The sequence below is a fragment of the Mustela lutreola genome, chromosome 6 (genome assembly GCF_030435805.1).
Source record: "Mustela lutreola isolate mMusLut2 chromosome 6, mMusLut2.pri, whole genome shotgun sequence".
NCBI classification, from domain to species: Eukaryota; Metazoa; Chordata; class Mammalia; order Carnivora; family Mustelidae; genus Mustela; species Mustela lutreola.
In genome coordinates, this window is record NC_081295.1 from 115,920,532 (window position 1) to 115,946,371 (window position 25,840).

General features: G+C 38.1%; 1 protein-coding gene across 3 annotated transcripts in view; it reads right to left on the reverse strand.

Annotated features, from left to right (window-relative positions):
• The window catches only part of SLC17A5 (solute carrier family 17 member 5), a 47,836-nt gene that overhangs the window by 19,515 nt on the left and 2,481 nt on the right, over positions 1-25,840 (reverse strand). For 2 of the 3 annotated variants that reach the window (XM_059178466.1, XM_059178464.1), the window contains exons 2-9: positions 20,410-20,606; positions 18,451-18,684; positions 15,378-15,465; positions 13,394-13,480; positions 12,288-12,406; positions 7,205-7,363; positions 2,306-2,438; positions 1,048-1,195 (exon numbers count right to left, since the gene is read on the reverse strand). In XM_059178466.1, coding sequence (XP_059034449.1) covers positions 1,048-1,195; positions 2,306-2,438; positions 7,205-7,363; positions 12,288-12,406; positions 13,394-13,480; positions 15,378-15,465; positions 18,451-18,684; positions 20,410-20,606 — 1,165 coding nt within the window. Of the gene's footprint in view, positions 1-1,047; positions 1,196-2,305; positions 2,439-7,204; positions 7,364-12,287; positions 12,407-13,393; positions 13,481-15,377; positions 15,466-18,450; positions 18,685-20,409; positions 20,607-21,356; positions 21,507-25,840 lie in introns of those variants that run through there. The other variant, XM_059178465.1, reaches the window with a different exon arrangement.

Consider the following 25,840-nt stretch of genomic DNA (forward strand, 5'->3'; position numbering starts at 1 on the left):
AGAGAAGGAGCTGTAAAAAGAATTCTGGACTTAAAGGTAAGAAGTTTAGGTTCAAGTTTGGGCTCTATCATTTATTAGCTATGTGATGTAAGAAAATCACTTAACTGCTCTGAATCTTTAGTTATAAAATGAGTTAAGAATGAGTTAAGAATACATATCTCATTAGGAATGCTTTAAGGATAAAATGAGGTAATGTTTGTGAAAGTGATTTATAAGCTATCAAGTGCTAGACAAATATATTTGCATATAGGTAAGATAATAATTGGACAAATAACTTGGTTTGGTCTTGGGCAATTCATCCATCCAACTAAATGCCCACCATGTGCCAAGCCCATCAGCCTTGGGGATGGTAAGACAGCATCTGCCCTGCGAGTTCCCACTCTAGCTGGGTAGACAGACACAAGTTATCACGTGTTATGTGTACTGTTTTTGTTGGAAACTGTGTATAGAGGTGATGACAGTTAAAATTTTAAATTTAAAAAGAATTTCATGTGTTAATTACTATATAAACTGAAATCTTGTTTAAAAATTTGTTTTTATTCTTTTTTAAAGCCATTTTATTTATTTGAGAGAGAATGAGAATGGAGTGGCGAGCAGGGGAGGGGGCAGGAGAGACTCTTAAGCCAACTCTGTGCTGAGTGCGGAACTGATGTGGGGCTCCATCCCACGACCCGGAGATCACCACCTGAGCCAAAACTGAGTGGATGCTCAACTGATTGTGCCATCCAGATGCCTCTTGTTTAAGAATTTAAAGTCATTCCTAGAGTAGTTAAATTTGTAGAGGAAGAAAGTAGAATGGAGGTTGCCAGGGATGGTGGGGAGGTTAGGAGTGGGGAGTTAGTGTTTAATGGGAACAGTTTCAGCTTGGGAAGATGACAAAGTTCTAGAGATGGATGGTGGTGATAGCTGCATTCCGTCTTCACACCTGAATGTAGTTAGTGCCATAGAACTGTACACTTAAATGGTGTATTTCATGTTAAATGTACTTAACCACAATTAAAAAAGAATTTAGGGTCAATCATAGCCAATTTTTATATTAGTACTCACGAAGGAGCAATATCCAGATGGTTGATGCTAAATCCAGAAGAGCAGAAGCCTCCCAGTGTTGTTGATATGGTTAGGAATGCAACGGCCAATGAATAATCACAACCTATAAATCCAGCGGCTACCAGGAATACCGCAGGTCCAATCATTCCTGGAGTTAAAAAGTTATAAACAGAAAAAGAAGCCCCAATATTAATATTTGCTTGGGTTACCTTAATATAGTATAAATCTGAGATTTGACACTACTGCCACCTACTGTAGAAATGCTGTACTGCATAAAAGACTGAACAGTTTTCATGACAAAATGAAAACTGCTGGAAAACACATAGACATAATGCAACTAATGTGAAAATAATGTAAAAGAAAATATCACAATGCAACATTATTAAATCTTCCTTGCCAAGACTCAGCTAAAGTTCTACAAAGAGCAAGAAGAGAATGAAAAATATAGTTCGAGAGAGAAGCTATATTTGGTACAGAATGAGATTCAAAGTTCATATAACCAAAGAAGATAAACTAGATAAATTCTGTTGAATAAAGTTAGAAGAACACTCCATCTAGGTTTTAGCATTAATAGCAATATACATATTTTATTATAGGCAGTTAAACACAAAATATGTGTAACAGGAAGGGACTTAATGAATGGGTTGCCACTATTTCTCTGTTCTACAGCAGCACCTATCCAATAACTCTCTGTGATAATGGAAATGTTGTATTTGTATGCACTGCAGTCAAGGAACTTATTTTAAAGTTTCAATTAAATATAAATAGCCATATATGGATAGTGGCTACCATATTGGACAGAGCAGGTGAACAGAAGCCAAAAAAGAGAAAATTGGATTGAATCTAATGGGATCTATTTCATTTGCAGGTGAGGAAAAATTCTTGGGAGTTGAAATAAGTAAGTAATAGAACAGGACAGCACCTTCCCAGCAGTAGCTGCTCAGAAGGGGTTTGCAGAATTATCCTGAATAGCGTCCTTTTATAAGGTAATTTCTGAAGTATAGCCATCAGAGACTTCCAGGGTCTCCACTTACCGAAGATCTTAAAAAAAAAAAAATAAAGCAATTGTCATAGAAAGTTTTAAAACTACCTTTATGAAAGCAGTATGAAACATATGATTATTATCATATATGTGGACAAAAATATGTGGACATATATGTGGACAAAATAAATGACTAATACAATTTTTATTTTGCCTTGCAATATAAACAGAGTAAATAATGGTAAACTGAAACAAACCTTCATTCAATTCACTTACCTATCAGGCTAAAAACTCTTCTGACACATATTGTTGAAAAATTCCATTTTGCCCTTAAATTGTCAGCAGCTTGACCAGACAGGATCATACATAACCAACAGCCAAAATAAGGCAGTGCAGAGAGTAGCCCATTCTGGAAGGAATAAGAAGATTTAGAATTAATTACGTGGTGGTGGTGGGGTGACGGAGGGGAGGAAGAACTAAAGCAACATACACATACACACACCCACCAGCACTCAAAAAGGAGATTCATAGCAATATCCTGTTGATATTTAAACAGTCCAGTCTGCTCAAAGTAATCTTGCATGTTATTTTGGGACCTGGGGTACAGCTTTAGTAAGAGAGGACAAATCTATTAGCTATAGATTCTCCCTATTGACTAGTTTTTGGTCAGTTTTTACTTATTTGTTTATATTTACATAATACTTATATATTATATATTATATATGTATTATAGCTTTATATTTAAAATTATATGTAATGACTCATTTATATTTTAAAATTTATATTTCTATTTTAAGTGATATAATTTATATTTTATATAAATATAAAGATAGAAAATGTTAAAAATACATTTATAAATTACATAAAATTGCTATATGGTATACATAATTATACATATTTATATTTGTATTTATACAAATTTTTAAAAAGATTTTTTAAAAAGATTTTATTTATTTATTTGACAGACAGAGATCACAAGTAGGCAGAGAGGCAGGCAGAGAAAGGAAGGGAAGCAGGCTCCCTGCTGAGCAGAGAGTTCAATGTGGGGCTTGATCCCATGACCCTGGGATCATGACCTGAGCCAAAGGCAGAGGCTTTAACCCACTGAACCACCCAGGCACCCCTATACAAATATTTTTATTACAAAGTAACATGCAGATACAGAAAACTACATAATTTCAATGTATTGCTTAATGAATTATTCTAGAATGCACACCATCTAAGTCAAGTGTCCAATGTCCACATGCTTTGAGCAGAGGACACAGGTAGTGAGGTGACAGACCTCTATTTTTCCCTCTTCTTTTCCTTTAAGTTCCCACCTAAAAAAAAAAAATAAAAGTACCAGGAGATATGAAACGATTTAACATGGAAATGTGTTATTTGCTTTGTAGGAAATGATCTGACAGTCAGTTTTTTAGGAAATCACAAATTCTATAAAATGAAAAACACATACTTGGAAAAAAAAAAGATATTTTCTTCTTCTATTCATTTTTTTCCCAGCATAAACCTGGGGTGCCAATAATAAATGGTCTAATTTTGCTAAGAACAAATGTTTTTATAGTCTGAGAAAGATGGATACACCTTTCAGTATTTTACAACTAAGGTCGTGTTTTACAAAAAAGGTAGAAAGATATTTTATCAGTGGTATTTAAATCTGGTAATAATTCCATTTAAGCATCATGAATGGTACAAACCAAAAAAAACCTGTTGATGTTTTAAATTTAAGAATTTAAGTGTGCTTAAGATTCAGTTTTTTTCATCAGTTTGTGGTCCTCTATATTCAGATGCTGTATGCTTCCAGTTCTACTTCTATAGCTAAGATTTTTGTTTCTTTCTTGTATTGAGCTGAGTAATATCCTCTTAAAAATTTTTTTAAAAAGATTTTATTTATTTGACACACAGAGAGAGAGAGAGAGAGAGAAACAGCGACAGGGGGAACACAAGCACAGGCAGAGGGAGAGGGAGAAGCAGACTTCCTCAGAGCAGGGAGCTGGATGAGGGAGCTCAATCCCAGGACCCTAGGATCATAACCTGAGCCAAAGGCAGACACTTAATGACTGAGCCACCCAGGCGCCCCTCCACTTTAAATTTTATTCTATTTAGATTTCTGCAGAATAGGATCACATCTATCATTATTTGTGGCAGAATCCTACACATGAATAAACTGAAGCAAATAGAGAAGTGAATTTTCTGATATTGGTCTAGTTCTCTCGTGGGATAAGACTGGTAATTCATCAGAGTTACTGAAATTTTCCACTTAAGGTTCAAATGTTAAAAACTCTGCTAACAACCTACAACTACCTTCTGCAAATTACTATAAATCTTCAAAATTGGGTGCCTACATGGCTCAGTCGGTTAAGAGTCTGTCTTCAGCTCATGTCATGATCCCAGGGCCCTGGGATCGACTCCCACATCAGGCTCCCTGTTCAATGAGGAGTCGGCTTCTCCTTCCACCCCACCCTGCCGCCACTCTTGCTTGCTCTCTCTCACACAAATAAATAAAATCTTAAAAAAAAAAAAAAAATAGGGACATTAGAATTAGGAAAAATTAAGAAAAAAGGAAAGTGAGGATAACTAATGAAGCTAAACTTCTATGAAAAAGAAAATTTATAACAAAGGATCAAGAGCTTTAAACATTTTAAATTAATGAGATTACAATTTTAAATATAACACTTTTCTTTTTTTAAAAGATTTTATTTATTTATTTGACAGATATGACAAGTAGGCAGAGAAGCAAGCAGAGAGATAGGAGGAAGCAGGCTCCCCGCGGAACAGAGAGCCCGATGCGGGGCCCGATCCCAAGACCCCGGGATCATGACCTGAGCTGAAGGCAGAGGCTTTAACCCACTGAGCCACTCAGGTGCCCCTAAATATAACACTTTTCCAAGGCTTTATTTTGAACAAAGGTTAAAAAGGAATTCATTTTATTTTATTTTAATTTTTTAAAAAGATTTTATTTATTTATTTGACAGCGAGAGAGAGAAATCACAAATAGGCAGAGAGGCAGGCAGGGTTGGGGGTGGGAAGCAGGCTCCCTGCTGAGCAGAGAGCCCGATTCGGGGCTCGATCCCAGGACCCTGAGAACATGACCAGAGTGGAAGGCAGAGGCTTAACCACTGAGCCACTCAGGCGCCCAAAAAAGGAATTCATTTTAAAAAGGGGCTTTTATTCAACTAGAGAATTACTTTAAACTTTTTTTTTTTAAGATTTTATTAATTTATTTGACAAAGAGAGATCGCAGGTAGGCATAAAGGCAGGCAGAGAGAGAGAGGAGAAAGCCGGCTCCCCGCGGAGCAGAGAGCCTCATTCGGGGCTCAATCCCAGGACTCTGAGTTCATGACCTGAGCCAAAGGCAGAGGCTTTAAGCCACTGAGCCACCCAGGTGACCCGAGAATTATTTTAAACTTCATTCACATTTCTTTGAATTTTGAAAGAAAATATCTTTTTGTATAAAAATGGAAGATAAATGATTTTGGTTTACAAATATTTTCTCCTATTTAGTGGATTTTTATTCTTGTGTATGTATGTGTGTGTGTGTGTGTGTATTTTCATTCTTTTTTTTTTTTTTTTAAAGATTTATTTATTTATTTGACAGAGAGAGATCACGAGCAGACAGAGAGGCAGGCAGAGAGAGAGAGAGAAGGAAGCAGGCTCCCAGCCGAGCAGAGAGCCTGATGCGGGGCTCGATCCCAGGACCCTGGGATCATGACGTGAGCCAAAGGCAGAGGCTTAACCCACTGAGCCACCCAGGCGCCCCAGTATTTTCATTCTTGATAGTGTCCTCTGAGGCACAAAAGTTTTTAATTTTGATGAAATCTAATTTATATATTTTTCCTTTGGTCCCATATGCTTTTGGTATTATATATAAGAAACTGTTGTGAAGGTCACAAAGAAGTATGTATACCTTCTAAGAGTTTTATCATTTCAGCTGTCACATTTAGGTCTTTGATTTGTCTTTTACTTTGAAGGCAAAACACCACCAACTTTCCTTACAAACTGCTTCTTTCTCTTTAGGTTTTTCCTCAATCTTTAAAAGACAAAACCCAGCCCAGAGATTATGATAGAAACTGCAATTCTTTTTTTTTTTGAAACTGCCTCAATTCTATGGGTTCAAAAGAACTGGCAGTTTCAGGAGGTTTTTCTTTAAGATTTTTTTAAAAAATGATTTTATTTATTTATTTGACAGACAGAGATCACAAGTAGGCAGAGAGGCAGGCAGAGAGGCAGGGGAGGGAGGCTCCCGGCTGAGCAGAAGCCTGATTCGGAGCTTGGTCCCAGCACCCTGGGATCATGACCTGAGCCGAAGGCAGAGGCTTTAAGCCACTGAACCACCAGGTACCCCCTTTTTAAAAGATTTTATTTATTTATTTGAGACAGAGAGTTGGGGGGCACACAAGCGGGGAGGAGGGTCAGGGGCAGAGGGGGAAGCAGACTCCCTACTGAGCAGGGAGCCCAATGCAGGATTTGATCCCAGGACCCTGGGGTCATGACCTGAGCTGAAGGCAGACCCCTAACAGAGTGAGCCACCCAGGCATCCCAGGAAGGCCCTTCTTACACAGCTTTGCAGTTACAGCCTGCCAGAGCATGAATAATGCCTCAGAGCAACCTCTGCCCAGGAAACTCATGGCTCCCAAGTTCTCTCAGCTGCCAGCAGAGCGCCGCCACCCGCCCTTGGAGAAGTGATGATGGGTATGCTTGAATTTGTCATCTGATATCCTAAGACCTTTATGGTTAAGGGGGATACCTACTAGGGACTCCTAAGACCTTTATGGTTAAGGGGATACCTGCCAAAAGATGCCTTGAATCAAGAACACACATTGAACAAAGAAGGTACAACTGTGAAGCAAAAAGAGCAGTCTCTAGATTCAGTAGGTGAGTGTAAAATGGAAGATACAAAATAGCTGGCTTTTATATGGGTAAAATCAAATTCTGTGTGCAGTTTAAAACTGTATTTTTGGGCTCAATTGTTAAACGTCTGCCTTAGGCTCAGGTCATGATCCTGGAGTCCTGGGATTGAGCCCCACATCAGGCTCTGGGCTCGGCGAGGAGTCTGCTTCTCCCTCTCCCACTCCCCCTGCTTCTATTCCCTCTCTCACTTTCTCTGTCAAATAAATTAATAAAATCTTTTAAAAAAAGTATTCTTTATATCAGAAAGAGATCATTACTTCTTCTTACCTCTTGAACATTGAACCTTAGGATCTCCTTCATGTAAGTAGGCAATAACGTCAATAAAGTATAAAAGGTCCAATTGTAAGAAAAATGTGCAACTACAATAGCCCAAAGAGGCGATGATCTTAGCATGGATGTCCATGGCACTGACTTCTGTGAAGAAAGCTGAAAAAAATAACAGGCACTATTAGTATATGTTATGTTTAATATGCATACTTTATCAGCCAAAATTCCATCTGGAACACATTACCAGCCTTGATTAGTAAGTTCCAGAAGCTTTTCTTGGAGGGGGTAAAGATTTATTTATTTTAGAGAGAGAGAGAGAGAGCACAAGAAGGAGGACGGGGAGAGACTGAGACAGAGAAGCAGACATCTAGCCTGATGCGGGGAAGATCTTACAACCCTGAGATCATGACCTGAGCTGAAATTAAGACTTGGACACTTAACTGACTGAGTCACCCAGATGACCCAGTAAATTCCAGAGTTTTATACCAGCTCTTTCAAAATATTAAACAGCAATAGAGCTGTCCATGATTCAGGTTGAAAGAAAAAACAGGAATGTAATCTTATAACTCTTTATGAATGTCAGAATTCACTTGCAGTATTAATTTCTCCATCTATAAAATAGAGAATAGTTTCATAATAAAATTCAGAGGTTGACATAAGGACAAAGGAATGAGACTGCAAGTCCTATTAGAATTCCTATTTCACCATCCAATCTTTACTCAATTCCAATGTCTTATAAGAAGGTCGCAATAGAATGTTTGTTTAAGCGGCATCTGGAGAAATGGTCTTTGAAGTAGGGTGTAAGCACCCGAGGGGGATGTAAGATGACCCCTTGCTGTATGGAAGAACATTTCAGAACTTTTTTTTTTTTTTAAGATTTTCTTTATTTGTCAGAGACAGCACAACGGCAGGCAGAGAGAAGAGGTTCCCCGCTGAGCAAGGAGCCTGATGGGGCACTAGATCCCAGGATCCTAGGATCATGACCTGAGCTGAAGGCATCCCCATTTTAGAACATCTATCTATACTCACTTTTATTCTAAAGAAGAGAAACTAGGGGCGCCTGGGTGGCTCAGTGGGTTAGGCCGCTGCCTTCGGCTCAGGTCATGATCTCAGAGTCCTGGGATCGAGTCCCGCATCGGGCTCTCTGCTCAGCAGAGAGCCTGCTTCCCTCTCTCTCTCTGCCTGCCTCTCCATCTACTTGTGATTTCTCTCTGTCAAATAAATAAATAAAATCTTTAAAAAAAAAAAAAAAAAAAAGAAGAGAAACTAAACACCATTAATATTTAATAACTAGGTTGGCCCTGGAGTATGTCACATGTCATATACTGTATCATCTCCCCGGTTCAAAGGGGTTGATGGTGTCCTCACTTGTCGGCTTGCCCTCACAACTACAACACAGTACAGTTTACCCCCACCTTTTTAAGTGGGTTTATGGATTTTTTTAACCAGTTTTAATGAAAACAAATCTACAAAACTGACACTGTCTTCAAAAGATTCTAACAGGGATGCCTGGGTGGCTCAGTTGGTTGGACGACTGCCTTCGGCTCAGGTCATGGTCCTGGAGTCCTGGGATCGAGTCCCACATCAGGCTCCCAGCTCCACGGGGAGTCTGCTTCTCCCTCTGACCTTCTCCTCGCTCATGCTCTCTCTCACTGTCTCTCTCTCAAATAAATAAAATCTTTTAAAAAAAAAAAAGATTCTAACAGAAAGTCATGGAAGAGAATTCTAATAACATAGGCTCACAGGAACACTAAGACAACAGCAGAACTGACACTTGTCCTCTTCAGTCCTTTGTCAGCTGCCGCACGCAGCAAAGTCACAGTAGGCTCACCAGATACAACACAGTCAACACTGCTCCCATTAAACATTATTATTACTAATTTTTAAGTAATAAAAAGTTTTTCCCATTGAAATTCCAAATTCATGTACACAGTTTATTTTATTTTATTCACTCTTCAAAGAGTCTATTTTTAGACATGTTTTATAATACATTTAAGTACAGTAGTACCTGTAGATAACCATGAATAAATATACGTATATTGAGTGTTAACCCCCACCTTTTTAGTGATGCATGGTTAAGAAACATGAATCCAGTGGCCTGGAGCATCATATTCTTACATTTCCTATACACTAAAGCTCTGTGGTTTCCTTCTCAAAAGCTAATACAGCAATCTATGTTTCTGCCTCCAGGGTTCACGATTATTTTAAAGAGAGGAAGAACTATTATTAATCTTCTTGTGCCTTTTTTCCCCTAGGGACTTTTTATCTGACTTGGTAGATACACTCTTGTGTTTTTCACTCTGTATCAAAGATGTAGGTGATTTGGGGGAAGAGGAGGAGAGGGAACTTTTATTTTGATACAGTAGCATATATCATATTGAAATTATGTGCACACATGTCTGTCTCTCTCTGGAGATCACAGGTACCCCAGGAACCATGCCTTGTTCATTTTCTTTCTTTCTTTTTTTTTTTTTTTTTAAGATTTTATTTATTTCTTTGACACAGAGAGAGACACACACAGCCAGAGAGGGAACACAAGCAGGGGGAGTGGGAGAGGGGGAAGCAGGCTTCCCACAGAGCAGGGAGCCGGATATGGGGCTCAATCCCAGGACTATGGGATCATGACCAGAGCTGAAGGCAGATACTTAACGACTAAGCCACTCAGCCACTCAGGATCATGACCAGAGCTGAAGGCAGATACTTAACGACTAAGCCACTTAGGCACCCCTCATTTTCTTTCTTGTATTAATTTTTAACTCCTCAGTACCTGACAAAGAACCTAGGACATGGTAATTCTCAAAAAAAAAAAAAATGTTTAAAGAATGAATGAAGTTCAGCAGATGCTGCACATTTCTTAGATTTTAGATTCTTAGATTCTTAAGATTTCTGTGGAGCTTCATGTAACACATCATTATTTTATGACTTTTTTTTTTTTAAGTAAATTCTCTGCCCTATGTGGGCTCAAACTCACAGCCCTGAGATCAAGAGTCTCATACTCTACCAACTGAGCCAGCCAGGCACCTTTATCTTATGACATTTTTAATCACAACATCATCTGGCTTAAGAATGCAGTTTGGAATTCTATGAAACATAATCCTCCTAACTCCTTTAGCTTCTGAGTATTCCATTTTCTGAAGTATATGGACAAACAAATTAACCTTAAGTTTGGATAAGGGATAGCTTTAGATACATATCGAGGTAGAGAAAGCAAGCTTTTTAAAAAATCTAAATAAACTGGGTCTTCTGGGTGCCTCAGTGTGTTAAAGCCTCTGCCTTCGACTCAGGTCATGATCCCAGGGTCCTGGTATTGAGCCCCGCAGTGCGGAGCCTGTTTCCCCCCTCCTCTCTCTCTTCCAGCCTCTCTGCCTACTTGTGATCTCTGTCTGTCAAATAAATAAATAAAAAAATTTAAAAAAATCTAAATAAACTAAAAGGTTTCATAAATCCATAAAAATAGTGATAGAAATGAAGTAATGAAATAAATAAGCTGTTACCATCAATGCTGAGAAAATGTGACAAGACGTATCAAGTTTTATATGGCAAGATCTCACAATGCATTACATTATTTTTATCTGTCCCTTAGGGGTAAAGTCAGTCACTCATTTGATCAACATCACAGAGGATACCAAGTGAATAAAGCAACTTTATACTATATTGTGATTTTTTTTCTGAGTTTTTGCCAACCTGAAGACCAAGAGGTGCTATATTCCTTAAAGTTCAGCAGCTTGTAGAGACATTTGTAGAAAAATTTAAAAACTTAGAAAGAAAGGTGAATGAGTCAATATTTAATTGCTGCCTGGTTACACTATATATAAAAACTGAAAATATCAATAATAACAACTTAATGGGTAAGAAAAGTTTTTTTTTTTAAGATTTTATTTATTTATTTGACAGAGAGAGAGAGAGAGAGAGACATCACAAGTAGGCAGAGAGGCAGGCAGAGAGAGGGGGAAGCAGGTTCCCTGTAGAGCAGAGAGCCCGATGCGGGGCTCGATCCCTCAACCCCGAGATCATGGCCTGAGCCGAAGGCAGAGACTTAACCCACTGAGCCACCCAGGTGCCCCAAGAAAAGTTTTAATATAAAATATTTTGTTCTTAAACGAATAAAGTCACAATAAAGGCATTAAAATGCTAAAGAAGACTGAATACATTTTAATTTTTCCTGATTTTTTATGTTCTTTTATTCCCTCCAAAGACAAATATTTTATTTCCATGACTTGAAGACTTACTGTATTAAATTATGACAGATTTTTATTTCTGATATACTATTGTGCTTGATTAAGTGATAAAAATCTAGCTTTAATAACATATAATTCTTTTCCAAGGATCTACACTAGAGGAGCAAACAGGTAAGTATATATCATACTGTATGTCATAACAGATGTGCTGTTTTCCTTATTATATCACACTCATTTAAAATATAGATAAGGGGTTGGAAGAGGGGAGAAAAGAAAAGAGAAAAATAAATAAAATGCAGATAAAAAACACTGGTTTTCTAATAACTAACATTCTATTTTCTATTAATTAAGAAGACAAACTCAAGACGCACAGATAATCATTATTCTAGAAGGTTTAGAGCAACTTATGGGACACCTGGCAGGCTCAGTTCGTAGAACATGCAACCCTTGACCTCAGGGTGTGGGTTTGAGTCCCACACTGGATGTAGAGATTACTTAAAAAAAGAAATTGAAGTGACTTATAAAAGTAATCTTTCATGAACTTAATCTTAAAAGATTGAAATTTCTCAAATAAAACAAACCAATACTTCATCTATTTCATTTGCCTGGTCTCTACTTTGCCCAGAACATGCACAATAGAAATATCTGTTTAAAAATTGGTACCTCACTTCTGAAGAAAAAAAAAGTTCTGAAATTGTTTTAAAACATGCCAAAATAGGGCACCTGGGTGGCTCAGCTGGTTAAGTGTCTGCCTTCGGCTCAGGTCATGATCCCAGAGTCCTCCATTGGGTTCCCTCCTCTGCAGGGAGTCTGCTTATCTCTCTGCCTCTCATCTAGCTTGTGCTCTCTCTCTGTCTCCCAAATAAATAAATAAAACAAACAAAAAAATGTGCCAGAGTCCATACCTGATTTTTTAATGATGAAAGAATATATTCTTTTTCATGGCGGGAGATGGTCTTGTGAGTTTCTGGCGTTTCGCTAACGAAAAAGATCCATAAAATAAACCAAACGATGCCAACTATACCTGAAAACGGAAAATAAGTTAAATAAAATTAGAATGCACCAACATCAATTTTTACATGTCTTGAAAAAATTATGTAATCATTAATTATCAAAGTAAAACTGGTTTCAGCTTGGTGTTGATTTCAAGTTCCACTCATAATTTCCTAATGGGATACTTGCTATTTGTATTATTTCCTATAAGTTTTGAATAGAAGAACTTTAAGCACATGACTCTGCTTATCAGAGTCTACCAGACAAACATTTTGAAAAATAAATTTTCACAATCTATTATTTCTACAGATACCTGTTTTCACTCATTGATTTGTTTTTTGTTTAAAATACAGATGTATTTTCTGCATGAAATGTCTACATGGCAATCTAATTTATTAAAAACATGTAGCATCCTGCTAATGAGATTGCGAAATGAAAGGCCCCGAGACTGAATAAAAAGAGAAAAAATTAAAGCTATTAAGTGAGGGCATCCTACTTTGCTTGAGAAAAAATATTTTCAAAATATAAATTTTTTTTTTTTTAAAGATTTTATTTATTTGACAGAGAGAGAAATCACAAGTAGGCAGAGAGAGAGAGAGAAGCAGGCTCCCGCTGAGCAAAGAGCCCGATGCGGGGCTCGATCCCAGGACACTGAGATCATGACCTGAGCCGAAGGCAGCGGCTTAATCCACTGAGCCACCCAGGCGCCCCCAAAATATAAATTTTTATAATAACCAATACTGTAGTTTTTGGTAGTGAGTATAGCATTAAAGTCTTGGATTCAACAGCAGCTTCTATTGAGAAATATTCCAAAATTAGTATCACATCATAAGTCAACTAGATCATTTTAAGCAAATAAATTTAAAAAACAGATTTTCATTAAGTATTTCAGAACTTTGTGGTTTAGGAGTTGGTAACTTAGTGAGTTGGAATATATATTTTTAACCAGTTATTAGACTATTAATATATTTTGGATTTGTTACATTATGATTTAAGTTAAATTTTTGAGTAAACTTACCAAAAAGGTAGAAGACGTAAGTCCAATTCATATAGAAACAAATTATTCCAGAAAGAGGAAGAGAAATTACTGTCCCAAGCTGTGCTCCTAGAAAACAATAAAGACTTGGTAAACTCTGTAGAGAGATGAACGAGAGGACTGGTCTACTGCTTAAGGAAGAGGGTAACAGATTTTCTCAAGGAATCATTTACTACAAAACCCACAATATGTAAGACATACACATTAATTTGTAATTACATTAGTTACAACTATGTAGCTATTGATGAATTAGAATGCATCAATCAGTATAGGACCCATTATAACATGAGCTAGTCAATGCCCCATTACTAGTAACTGAAATGAAATGCAAGTGTTTGGGGAAAGGTTCAAAGATGGTCTCTAAGGCTGATAAACATAATGTACTGCAGTACAGCTGAGGAAATAAGAATGAAGCTTTTGGTAATCTAAGTTGCCCAAAATATATTACAAAGAATTGTTTCAGATAAATAAATAATGAAATTCATTTTAATCACCAAATAGAAGACAGCTTAGTAGAGAGAGTGGCAGTTAAAATAATGAGATGTTTTTTCTGATGTCAAGTTTTAGAGGAAAGAAAAATAAACAAGTAATTATTATGGGTTAGAAAGGTTAAGTGTCACAGAACAGTGTGGAAGTTCAAATATGGGACAGATGACCTTTGACTCCCAGAGGTCAGTAAAAGATATAAGAGGCAGCAATAGACTTTGAAAGATGGGTAAGGTTTTTGTCCCATAGAAACAAGGTTAGGAAGAAGATAGAGAGGCAGATGTAACAGGACGAGTAAAGGAGTAAAGTAGGGAAACAGAGTGGGTTTGGGAACTTTGCTTGGGAGAAGGAAAGGAAGAGAGGATAAAGGCTGGAAAACTATGTTGGATAGTAACTGAATATCTACTCTACTTCAGGCACTGTGCGCTAGGGATTAGGCTAGCTGCAGCGAAGTAGTGAAGACTAAAGAATCTTGACCCCAGTTGGATCGTAGACCTCACTCAATACATAAGGAGGAAGCATAGGTAGTACCAGCTCATGAACTTATATCGGATTTCTCATGTTGATCTTTACATAGCTGTAAGAACCACCTTCTTAAAATGTGAATTGGATCATGTCTCTCTTTTGATTAGACACCTCTGATGTCTCCCCATTGTATTTTGGAGAAAAAAAACCACAACAACTAAATTTCTTCCCGTGGCCTGTAAAGCCCGATATAATCTGGCTCTTGTCTATTTCTCCAACTTCATCTTATTCCATTCTCCCCTTTATTCATTAAGTTCTAGCCACCCACTGTGGTTTTTCATTTCTTTGAACTCTTATGTTATTTCCTGCCTGAGAGCCCTTGTACATGCTGTTCTGGTTGGCTGGAATGCTCCTCCTGCTCTTTGCATGGCTGGTTCTTAGCCTGCAGATTTTAGCTTCAAGGTGACACCAGAGAGGTCTTTCTCAACCACTGTATTTAAAAGCAGACCGGTCCAAAATTTTTCATTCAGTGTGTGATCTAGTAAAATTATAATTCACATACAAAGCTCACGCTATCTTACCCATTGATTAAAATGACAGCAAATAAATGCACAGAAAAAAGATGTATGAAGAGGGGCTAAGAGTTATGACATGCTCATTAGACAATCAGATTAGATAGCACAATTTAAGGACAAAAGGGTTTAACTTTCCAGCTATTGGAACTTAAAAAAAAAACCAAAACCATAGCATTCTTTATATAAACATCTGAACAAGCAACATGTTTTGAAATAAATGATGGCAGATGGAGATAATGACATTAGTCAATGAAGCCACATTGCTATATGTTGCTGGGCCAAAGAGAAAAATTATTAATAAAATTATACTTCCAAAATTTTATTTTTCACCCAAAGGAGTATTCTGACATCGTTTGGGTGAGAACACATCTCTTTTTTATCCAAGGTTGATATATACATAACAGATTATAGCAAAGTTTTTACAAGAATAGTTATCTCACCTGCATATGAAATGCTAAGAAGCTTGCTTCTTTCAAGAGGGGGAGCCCAAGAAGACCACATGGCATGCATAGCTGGAAATGTAACACCCTGAGGAGGGGAAAAAGATATTTCCACTGAAATACAAGATAGTTTTGTTAATGTTTTAAATCCAGTTGAGTCTTTTGTTGTAAGAGAGATTTCTGCATAAGAACCACACTAGAATTGGGTTCCGCGAGGTGAGATATTTCCACAGTGTTGACTGAAAGTACCATATAGTGAAGTACTTCCAAAATCTGAACAAAGATTTGTGGATTCTGTCAAGTGGCTTGAGGACTACAAGATAAGGATTTATAATAAATCTAAAAGAATACACTGCATGATGATGTAAAGGAATCCCTCTCAAGGCCAATTTTACTCATTCACTCTATTACTGGCCTGAATGAAATGGGAATATTACTACCAAAATATTACTTTTAAAAAATGCTGAGCTAATACTTTGGGATACTGGAAGAAAATTCAAATTGACCTTAATCAGTAAGAAAAATTGTCCTATAAAAAATCCCGATGGGGGCGCCTGGGTGGCTCAGTGGGTTAAGCCGCTGCCTTCGGCTCGGGTCATGATCCCAGGGTCCTGGGATCGAGTCCTACATCGGGCTCTCTGTTCAGCGGGGAGCCTGCTTCCCTCTTTCTCTCTCTCTGCCTGCCTCTCTGTCTACTTGTGATCTCTCTCTGTAAAATAAATAAATAAAATCTTTAAAAAAAAAATCCCGATGAATTCAATTAGAGTGCATATAGTTTTTTTTTTCTTTTCTTCTTGGTGATAACTGGCTTAGTAAATGCCAGTTGCTGATATGAAGTGGCAGTGGAATGGTGGAGGCAGGAGGGGCACAGAGACTTGGGACAGGAGGAGCTGCTGGAGGAGAGGTGGGAAGGAAGAGATTTTGGTGGATTCAAAGCTGTGGATTCACAGCGTCTTTGGTCACTCACTAACTGTGCAGTCTAACAAAGATTAGTTAACCTCCTTGAACTTCAGTTTCTTTATCTGTAAAGCAAAGATAATACTCCCTATCTCACATGATTGTTGTAAAGCTAAAGGGTAGCTAGTGCTATTATTATTAACAGAGACAAGAATAAAAGCTTTAACACTTTGTACTTTCTGCTGATTCCTTTAAAAACAAAACCAAACAAAACAAAAAAGAAGAATGAAAGACAGAAATACCAGTGGAAGGCAAAAATGATTTAGGCAGGGGCGCCTGAGTGGCTCAGTCAGTTAAGCGTCTGACTCTTCATTTTGGCTCAGGTCACAATCTCAGGGTCATGAGACGGAGCCCTGCACTAGACTCTACACTCAGTGGGGAGTTGACTAGAGATTCTCTCTCTGTCTCTGCCCCTCCTGCTTGTGCTCTCTCTCTCAAATAAATAAATAAAATCTTAAAAAAACGATTTAGGCAGCAATGCAAGTTGATAACAATCTGTATCACAGGAGAATAGAGATCACTACAGAATAGAGATGAAGGTGTTGGGAAACATCCACAAAAGTTATGTTGTGAAAAACTTTATTATAAAACCTTAGGGGCCTTGTGGGTATATTTATGGGGAGTCAGATGCTAGAGATGAAAGATGCTGACCTAAGTTTATGGATGAGGTAATGTACATGTGATAATACTGGCGGAACAGATAAAGGCAAAAGAAGAATAAACGCAACTTAAATTCTATTCAGAAGTAACACAATTACTTGAGATAACAGTAGTAATACATTCAATATACTATAATGCTAAATTAGTGACATAAACAGACAAGAAGCTAACATACGGGAATACATTCAACAAGGAGATTCAATATTGGGATCAGAGAAAATACACTACAGTTAAGTATATTTTATTTATGTAAGAAGAGGAACCTGGTAATAAGGGAGTCATTTTTATTTTGTAGTCAAAGGAGTTTGTTTAATACAACTCTATTTGATAAGGACAAAATAAGAATGCTCAGATGAGTGATCAAAGCTTAAAAATAACAGTACTTGGCAATTTCCAAAGTATTCTAGCAATCATTATCACATCTGAGCTGTGACTGAGGAGGGGGCAGGTATTTTAGTTCCAGTTTTAAAAATGATGGAACTGAGGTCTAGAGATGAAAGCTTGCATAAGGTTTCACTATTAGATGCAGTGGAGTTAACTATTCAAACTCTGATCTTATGACTCCAGTCAGTGTTTTTCCAGCACAGCATGATACACTGTTACCTAACATAAGCTTCATGCTACACACCAAACTCAGAGGTCACTATTTCGGTTAAGTCAAAAGTATGTTAAGAGCAAAATAAACCTATGTCTCAGTTTCACAGGTAGAAGCTCAAAGTCAGAAACAAAAAGAGACCATTATTTAAAGACTGAGGTACCGGGGCACCTGAGAGGCACAGTCAGTTGAATGTCCAACTCCTGAATCTGACTCAGGTCATGATCTCAGGGTTGTGGGCTCGAGCCCTGTGTTGGGCTCTGTGCTGGACATGGAGCCTGCGTAAGATTCTCTCTCTCCCTTTCCCTCTGTCCCTCCTTCTTGCCTCTCTTTCTTTCCCTCTCTAAAGCAAACAAACAAACAAACAAATAGATACATACTATGAAATGCAAAAGAGAAGTGGAAAGGAAAAGAAAGATAAGAATTAAAATTTCCAAGTGATAAAAATCTTAGGAGGAAAGGAAAAAAAAGATAAAAATTGGTAATTCTCAAAGCAGCAGAAAGTTCATAAGAATCACAAAACTAAAGAAAGATAGTTATATAAAATGATATATTATTTGTCTCTAAGCTAGAGAATCAGAAAAAAAGAACAAAGAGGAAGCTCTATGAAAAACAAGCAGGGAGCCCAATGTGGGGCTCGATCCCAGGACCCCGAGATCATGACCTGAGCGAAGGCAGATGCTTAACCAATTAAGCCACCCAGTTATCCCTAGTTAGTCACCTTTCTAATTAAAAAATAAATCCCTATTATCTTCTAATGTTAATTTTTGGTTTATATTAATACCAAAGAATTATATCTTTAAGAAGACCGGAAAGTGGTACAGGGTAAGAGGGAAAAAAAAAAAGAGAGAGAAAAATTACCTCTCCCAATCCTTCTAGTGCCCTGAGTGCAATGAGGGCTCCAACTCCCAAATCTGCAGCAATGGGAGTGAACAGGGTAAAGACAGCAGTGCCAAGGATCCCAAATCCTAGCAGCAGTTTCCCCCCCACTTTGCTGGCAATATATCCTCCAGGAATCTGGGTGATGATGTAGCCATAAAAAAAAGAACCGAGAATCCATCCTTGAGTTTCCGCATCCCACTGGTACTTTTTACCCTATAAAGAGTAGGAGGAAAAGAAACAACATTTTAAGACCTTGACTAAAGAGCTCTTTGTCTAACTGGCATGTTAGTATATATAAATATAATTTTGAACCACTGTTTTAGACTGAAGAACTTGCAAACTTTCTACCAGGTAGCTGAGTCACCACAGCACAAGCATGCAATTTCTAGAAGTGAACGGAAAGTAAGTGAAAGCCATAAACTTCAAGAAGGCCCGTTATTTTATGAAACTAGACTATAGATGAGTTGTAGAGGCTTTCTCATGACCATAACCAAGAAAGCTCAAAAAAGAGGCACAGATTCAATCCAGAAATTCTACCAAACAGAATATTGTAGTGGCTGAGCTGGGCTTTGGAGCCATGGCTGGGTTCAAGACTAGCTCTATTACTTACTGGATTTGCGATGTGGGAAGATTATTAAATGAAAAAGGTCTGACACGCACTTAACTGTTCACTTAATGTTGGTTATTAGTATGCACAAATATAGTTCATTAATATCTCCCTGATTCAGAACAAGTACTTGAACAAGCATACAGAACAAGACAAAAGAGCAAGTATTTAAACTAAGCCATAGACTTCATGTGAGTAGATGTCTTTTAATTAGGAGCAGCATATTGTAAGGTCATAATGAAGATTTAGTGACTCATCTAACATCTTTAATTCACATAGTTGTATCACTGAGCCAATGTGTCAAGAACCATGTCAGGATCTCAGAATTTCTTTTTACTGGTCATATAAGGCAGATGATCAACAAAAGCATTTGCTAAATGAAAGATACAAAGCATCCCTCTAATTATCCTTACTTGAAGTACCAATTTGTGGCTTAACTATAGGATTCTTGGACTTCATGAAACGTCTGTCCAGCAATTATAAGTCACAGGCTGAAGCAGGGAAAGTGTGTGATGTGTACTCAAACATGTATTCAGCAACATTATTAAAGTCAAATAAAATTTTTTTCTTGGTAAGTTACTATTCTGTATGCTTGTTTATTTGGGCAGAAACCCTCTCCTGAGCTTGGATGTGCTTGTGTATAAACAGCAGAGGACACTAACCCAAGTGCTATCTGGCTCTTCTGTGAGCACTGAAAATGGATGATGATATACTCATAAAAAAGGACACTAGCCTTTTCTCCTTTTCTATCTCCCTGTGTCATAGCAAAATAAAATACTTAAAGTATGCAAAACTCAATTCTGAACAAATGATGGACACACAATTATCAATTCCACTGTAACATGAAGCAAGCAAAGTGCCTTAAGCAGCTTAGGTTAGGCATGTGTAAACTTTGGAAAAGAATGTCCTAGGAAATTGACCTGTTCTTATTCTTCCGCTGCAGATGACCTAAGCTTTCTTGAAACCATAATCTTTTAAGTAAAACAACTACTGCAGAAGAGTCCCATAAAAACTATTCAGCAACATCAAAAACAATGAAATTTTCTAGTAGGCTAAACAGGTTTTTCCAAGTTATCTTCAAGGATGGTTGGTATGTTTAGAGGAAACCGAGAAACTACTTTTCGAACAGATCAAAGTATATTACACCAAGCAGCAGTAGCTGTCGTTATCTTACTGTTCAACCAGTTGCTGAAAAAAGCACAAGAGAAAAAGATTCAGAGCTTCTGTGAATAAAGTGTTTGTGGTTTCTATAGGATTAAGAGAGACCTTTCAATACTTTTACTCAGATGTATTTAAGGATTAAGATTGCTTGTTTAAAAAGTAGCACTTACCGTTTGATTATGATGAACTTTTATGGGAGCAGAATGCTCTGCACACTCCTTAGAGGTTCTGTTATCTGCTAAAGTTGTATTTGAATCTACCATATCCACTAAGGCAACACTCAGATTCACACGTAAGGCATAGAGAACGAAGAAACCGAAAAAAGCCAAAAGTGCTAAGTTGTAGCGAGCAGAGCAGCACACTGGAGCTGAAATAAATATTGGGAGACAACTTTCACTAGAAGAATAACTTAGATGATATTATCTAAATTACTAAAAAGGGTACTTTTTAGAAGTACACAAATTAATAAACCATGAATATTCTTCTGGGACTATTTTCAGATTAAGCATAACTAAAAACATTTATCAAGGAGAGTTTGTTTTCAGTAGCTGTAGTTTTGATAAGCATTTACACATGAGAGCCTGAACTATAAGACAGTTTCTTAAAACATGAAGGCAACGCTTTATCAACTTTGCTCAGAAAAATCTCCATTACATGGGTGCCTGAGTGGCTCAATGGGTTAAGCATCTGCCTCTTGATTTTGGCTCAGGTCATGATCTCAGGATTGTGAGACTGGGCCCCCCAGTGCTAAGCCTGCTTGAGATTCTCTCTCCCTCTGCCCCTCCCCCTCCCTTTGCTCCCCTCCCCCGGCTTGTATGCACATGTGTTCTTGTGCTCTCTCTAAACGAAAAGAAAAGAAAACTCCATTACAGAGTCAAAACTGAATCCCTAATCCCTGCTGGTTGACAAAGATTCAAGAAAAATAGTTAAGGGGTTTAATAGCATCATTATTTCTGAAAAACTATCTAAAACATGGCCAATCAGTATAGAGTACTCATTACAGCAAAGCACTGATACTGGGGACTATGAGTCAGTAGCCATCTCACTGTAATTGAAGCCCAGCACAAAAAGTTTCCTGCCAAGACTCACATGAAACCCCTCTTGATAAATTTCTTACCTTGAAAAGTATCCTCGGAGGCTGGGTTTGAATCAGAAGCCATGATTAGTACTTAAGGCCCTCCTAATCTAAATGTATTTAAGAATCCAGAAGCAAACTTGCAGAATCTATGACAGTTGCAGCATCTGTGACAGTTGCTCAGTTGAACATGCTTAAAGGGCCCACATTAAAAAAGGAAGTAAGTGAACGTAACACAAAGATTAAAAAAAAAAAAAAAAGAGGAAGGCGGAATTGGTTGAAGGAACCAATGAAAGAAAGATCATGCAAGAGGAGGAGTTTTGATCTTTTTTTTTTTTTTTTTTTTTACCTTAATTAGGGGAGTATGCACATTAGTTTGTCTTTTTCTTCCTTTGCTGAGTTGTAGCATTGGAGAGGGGACAGGAATTTAGGAAGTTAAGGTTGAGTGATCCCTTAGTGACAGAGAGAGAGCGGCTAATCCAGGGTTTTACAGAAGTGCAGGGCAAACACTGAGTGTCTGATAAACAGCTGTCAAAAGATACAAACGTCTATTTTACTTGGTAATGACAATCTGGAGTTAAATACATATACATGAATATATGTATGCTCTTGTTTAGTAATGACCTACTAACACTCCATATGTTTGTGTTTTTTCTCCTACTCAGGAATCCTGGTGTTGCACTGACCCAACCTCAAGCAACAGGACATTTGTCCAAGTACAGAGATCTTAGTACTGATTCAGACTGAAGTTTAATGAATATGGCACAACTCTACTAAGGGACATATTTATGTATTATGATCCACCTTCACTTTTCTAGAAGCCCTCACACACTTTTTTAAAAAAATAATTTTATAAAAAAAATTTATTTACCACAAATATGGTATCATAATTTATGACAAAGAGAGCAAGAGAGCACAAGCAGGGGGAGCGCAGTAGAAAGAGAGGGAGATGCAGGCTCCTGGCCTAGCAGGGAGCCTGACGAGGGGCTCGATCCCAGGACCTTGGGATCATAATCTGAGCCAAAGGCAGATGCTTAACCATCTGAGCCACCCAGGCGCCCCTAGAAGCCCTCACACATTTAACAATTGTAGTCAGATTTTCCTCTGTGTAGGAATCACACCATTTATCAGAGAATTTTTCATTTGGCATTCTCGACTCCTTTTGGAGGAGTACAGCTATTAGAATTATGGCACCACTGCCAAAGTGAGATCTTGACCTATGAGAACTGTATTTATTTTATTTTTAATTTTTTAAAAACTTTTAAAAAAAGATTTATTTATTTATTTGACAAAGAGAACACAAGCAGGGGGAGCAGGGGAGGAAGAAGCAGACTCCTCACCAAGCAGGGAGCCCAATGTGGGACTCCATCCCAGGACTAAAGGATCAGGACCCGAGCCAAAGGCATACACTTACCGACGGAGCCACCCAGGTGTCCAGAGAACTGTATTTCTAAGGCTCCATTTATGCTGTCTCTGTTACCTGAATCTAGATACATTTGCTCTCTGCTCTAACCAAATGGGCTGCTGTCTAGGTAAAAGACTTTTGGATAGTGTAAGGCATGTTTTCTTTATCATCTGCTCTGTGTGGGACAGTAATACTTAGAAGTCTGGCGGACTCATAATCTTGCCAAATTAGGCCACCATAGTGTTATTTGGAGTAACTTGGAACAAGATCATTCCAGATACATATACTGTCTGCTTTGCCAAGGTACTATTGACAAAGTTCATTATGTCTTTCAGCAGAGAATGACAGTTGGTAATTTACGGTTTCAAGAGTTTCTCGGGTTGCCAGTGTGAAGATTACAAAGGGGGAGGAGTGCGAATGGTGGTGGAAGATATAGACTCAAAAGATCATTTATGGGACTGTTGTTTTCCTGGGAAGAGATGAAGGTGGCTTAAAGTAGGATAAAGCAGAGGCAATAAGCAGAGTGGGCAGATTCTTTTTTTAAGATTTATTTTTTTCCTTGAGAGAAAGAGAGAGCGTGCAAGCAGGTGTGTTGGGGGAGGAGCAGAGGGAGAAAGAGAAATCCTCAAGCAGACTCTCTGCTGAGCAAGGAGGAGACCTGGGGCTCAGTCCAGACCCCATGAGATCATGATATGAGCTGAAACCAAGTGTCAGATGCTTAACTGACTGAGCCATCCAGACACCCCAGAAATTGGCAGATATGAGATAAATTTAAAAACAGAACTGACAAGCCTTGCCTACATATTAGATGTGGGAGTAAGTGAAAGGGAGGGATGAAGTTACTAGTAACTCAATTCACTAATTAGTCTAGACAACATTATTTTATGCTGTTCTGACATAATGTTATTACTCCTCTCTATCCTATTTGCAGTTACCTTATTTTACTGTTTTCAGCTTCTCCCCATGTGATGCTTGATTTGGACTATGAGGGCATACCCTATGAAGATGTGGGGAAAACAGCCTGATATTACTTGATAAACTGACCTACAAGTTATGGATCAGGCAACTATGACTTTTTGGGGCAGAATCAATAATGAGAAAATAAAAAGCCAACATAGATGTCACAAAGTATACAGCTATGAGGTTGTAAGAAATATTACAAATATTTGGTCACTACTTTATATAAATGGCTGTTCTTACGTATCAATCAGAAAAAATTTTTTTGAAGAAAGCATGGTGATAAGACAAAATGTGCCTGTGAATCTGGATAATGTTTGAAATTGGTCCAACAAAAGAATGCTTGCATTATGAAGAGAGAAAACATCCATCAAGCATCTGTCACACTGAAGTCTGGTTGAAAGCAAAATCATGCTTGTGTAACAAACAGAGCACCCATCAAAACAAACATCAGTTTCTAAACTATGGTTTAAATTTAGGAATGTGGAGTGGGTGTAGTTGAAAGAACACAGGCTAATTTAGAGAGAAGCAGACCTGGGAATGAATCTCAGTCCTGAATCTCACCAGCCGTGTGTCTTTGGGGGAAGTTACTTAATAGTTTTCATTCTCAGGGCGCCCGGGTGGCTCAGTGGTTGATCTTCTGTCCAGCTCTTGGTTTTGGCTCAGGTCATGATCTCGGGGTCCTGGGATGGAGCCCTTCGTTGGGCTCCCTGCTCAGCACAAAATCTGCTTTTCCCTCTCCCTCTGCTCTTCCCCCCACTCACATCTTCTCTTTCTCCCTCAAATAAATATATAAATAAAATCTTGTAAAAAAAAGTTTTCATTCCCAGGTTTCTTGGCTCTAGAATGAGGCAAACAATAACCACCTCACTCGGTTGTGTGTAGATTAAATGAAATACTTTCAGGCAGTTATGATAAGCACTCAGCACAAGTGAATTCCTTTCCTGTTCACCCTGGAGAAAGTTATACCAGTAAGATAAAGCGCTGTAATATATGTGTGTAACAAGGGGCAAAAGAGTCACATTAAACTGTCCATGTGTATGTGTGGGGGTGGGGGTGGAGCTCGGGCTCAGGGAAGGCCTCTTGGAGAAAGAACATTTATACCGAGTCTTCATCCATGAGTAGGAAGTCATCAGGCTTTGAAAGTGGAGGGGTAATTGTCTGGAAGCATCATCCATGTGGAATAAGGAAGAGTCAATCTCATCAATTAGCACATGAAAAGAGAAAATAATAACCCCTTGAGGCAATAGTGAGGAGTGAGAATGATATGCCCAGAAGGCCAGATTTCTGTTGAAGCAAGGATGTGGGTGGAGGGAAGGCTGGTAAAAACCCTAGAATTCCGGGCATTTACTCATTGTGGAAGGGTTTGGCAGTGAGGAGAAGGAAAGAGTACTGAATAATGAGAGGTTGAGACTGAAAATCCATGGTTAGGAGCTCTGACCCACACAGATGGGTGATTTTTCCTAGAGGAGGGTGGGCACTGGACATAGTGAGCCCCCACCCAGCCCAGGAATTGCATTAAAAAAGATTTCCTATTGGGGCGCCTGGCTGGCTGAGTTGGTATAGCATGTGACTCTTGATCTCAGGGTTGTGAGTTCGAGCCCCATGTTGGCATAGAGCTTACTTAAAAAAAAAAAAAAAACTTAAAAAAAAGAAAAAAGATTTCCTATCTAACATGAATACAATATGCTTTGTGTTTAAAATGGTAATATTCAACTGTCTTACTCTTCCTTATGGGTCATTATGTATTCTTAGCTCCCAAATTAATATCTGTTTATGTGAAAACACCAAATTCCGTTAAAATGGATCCAGTTACTACTGGTTATCATAACATGACCCAATGATCCAATAATCCAAGGCCATTAGTGTTTGTTCCGTAATATAGTTGCTCTCTACCAGCACTCCATATCTTATATTTAAGACTATATTCACACAAGAAGTATATTTGTGAAACTCAATGCTCATATAACTAAATCCTGAATGTAACCCCCAATAGAATAGTAGAGGCAAAACCCAAAACAAACGAAACAAATCTCCCCCATCAATGAAAAGAAAGCACAGAATGACCTATATTACAAGCTAGAAATCACAAGTTCCAATTCAGGGAGACCATGAAGAATGGGGACAACATTTTGCTGTGTCCAGCTTCTCCAAGGAATGCAAT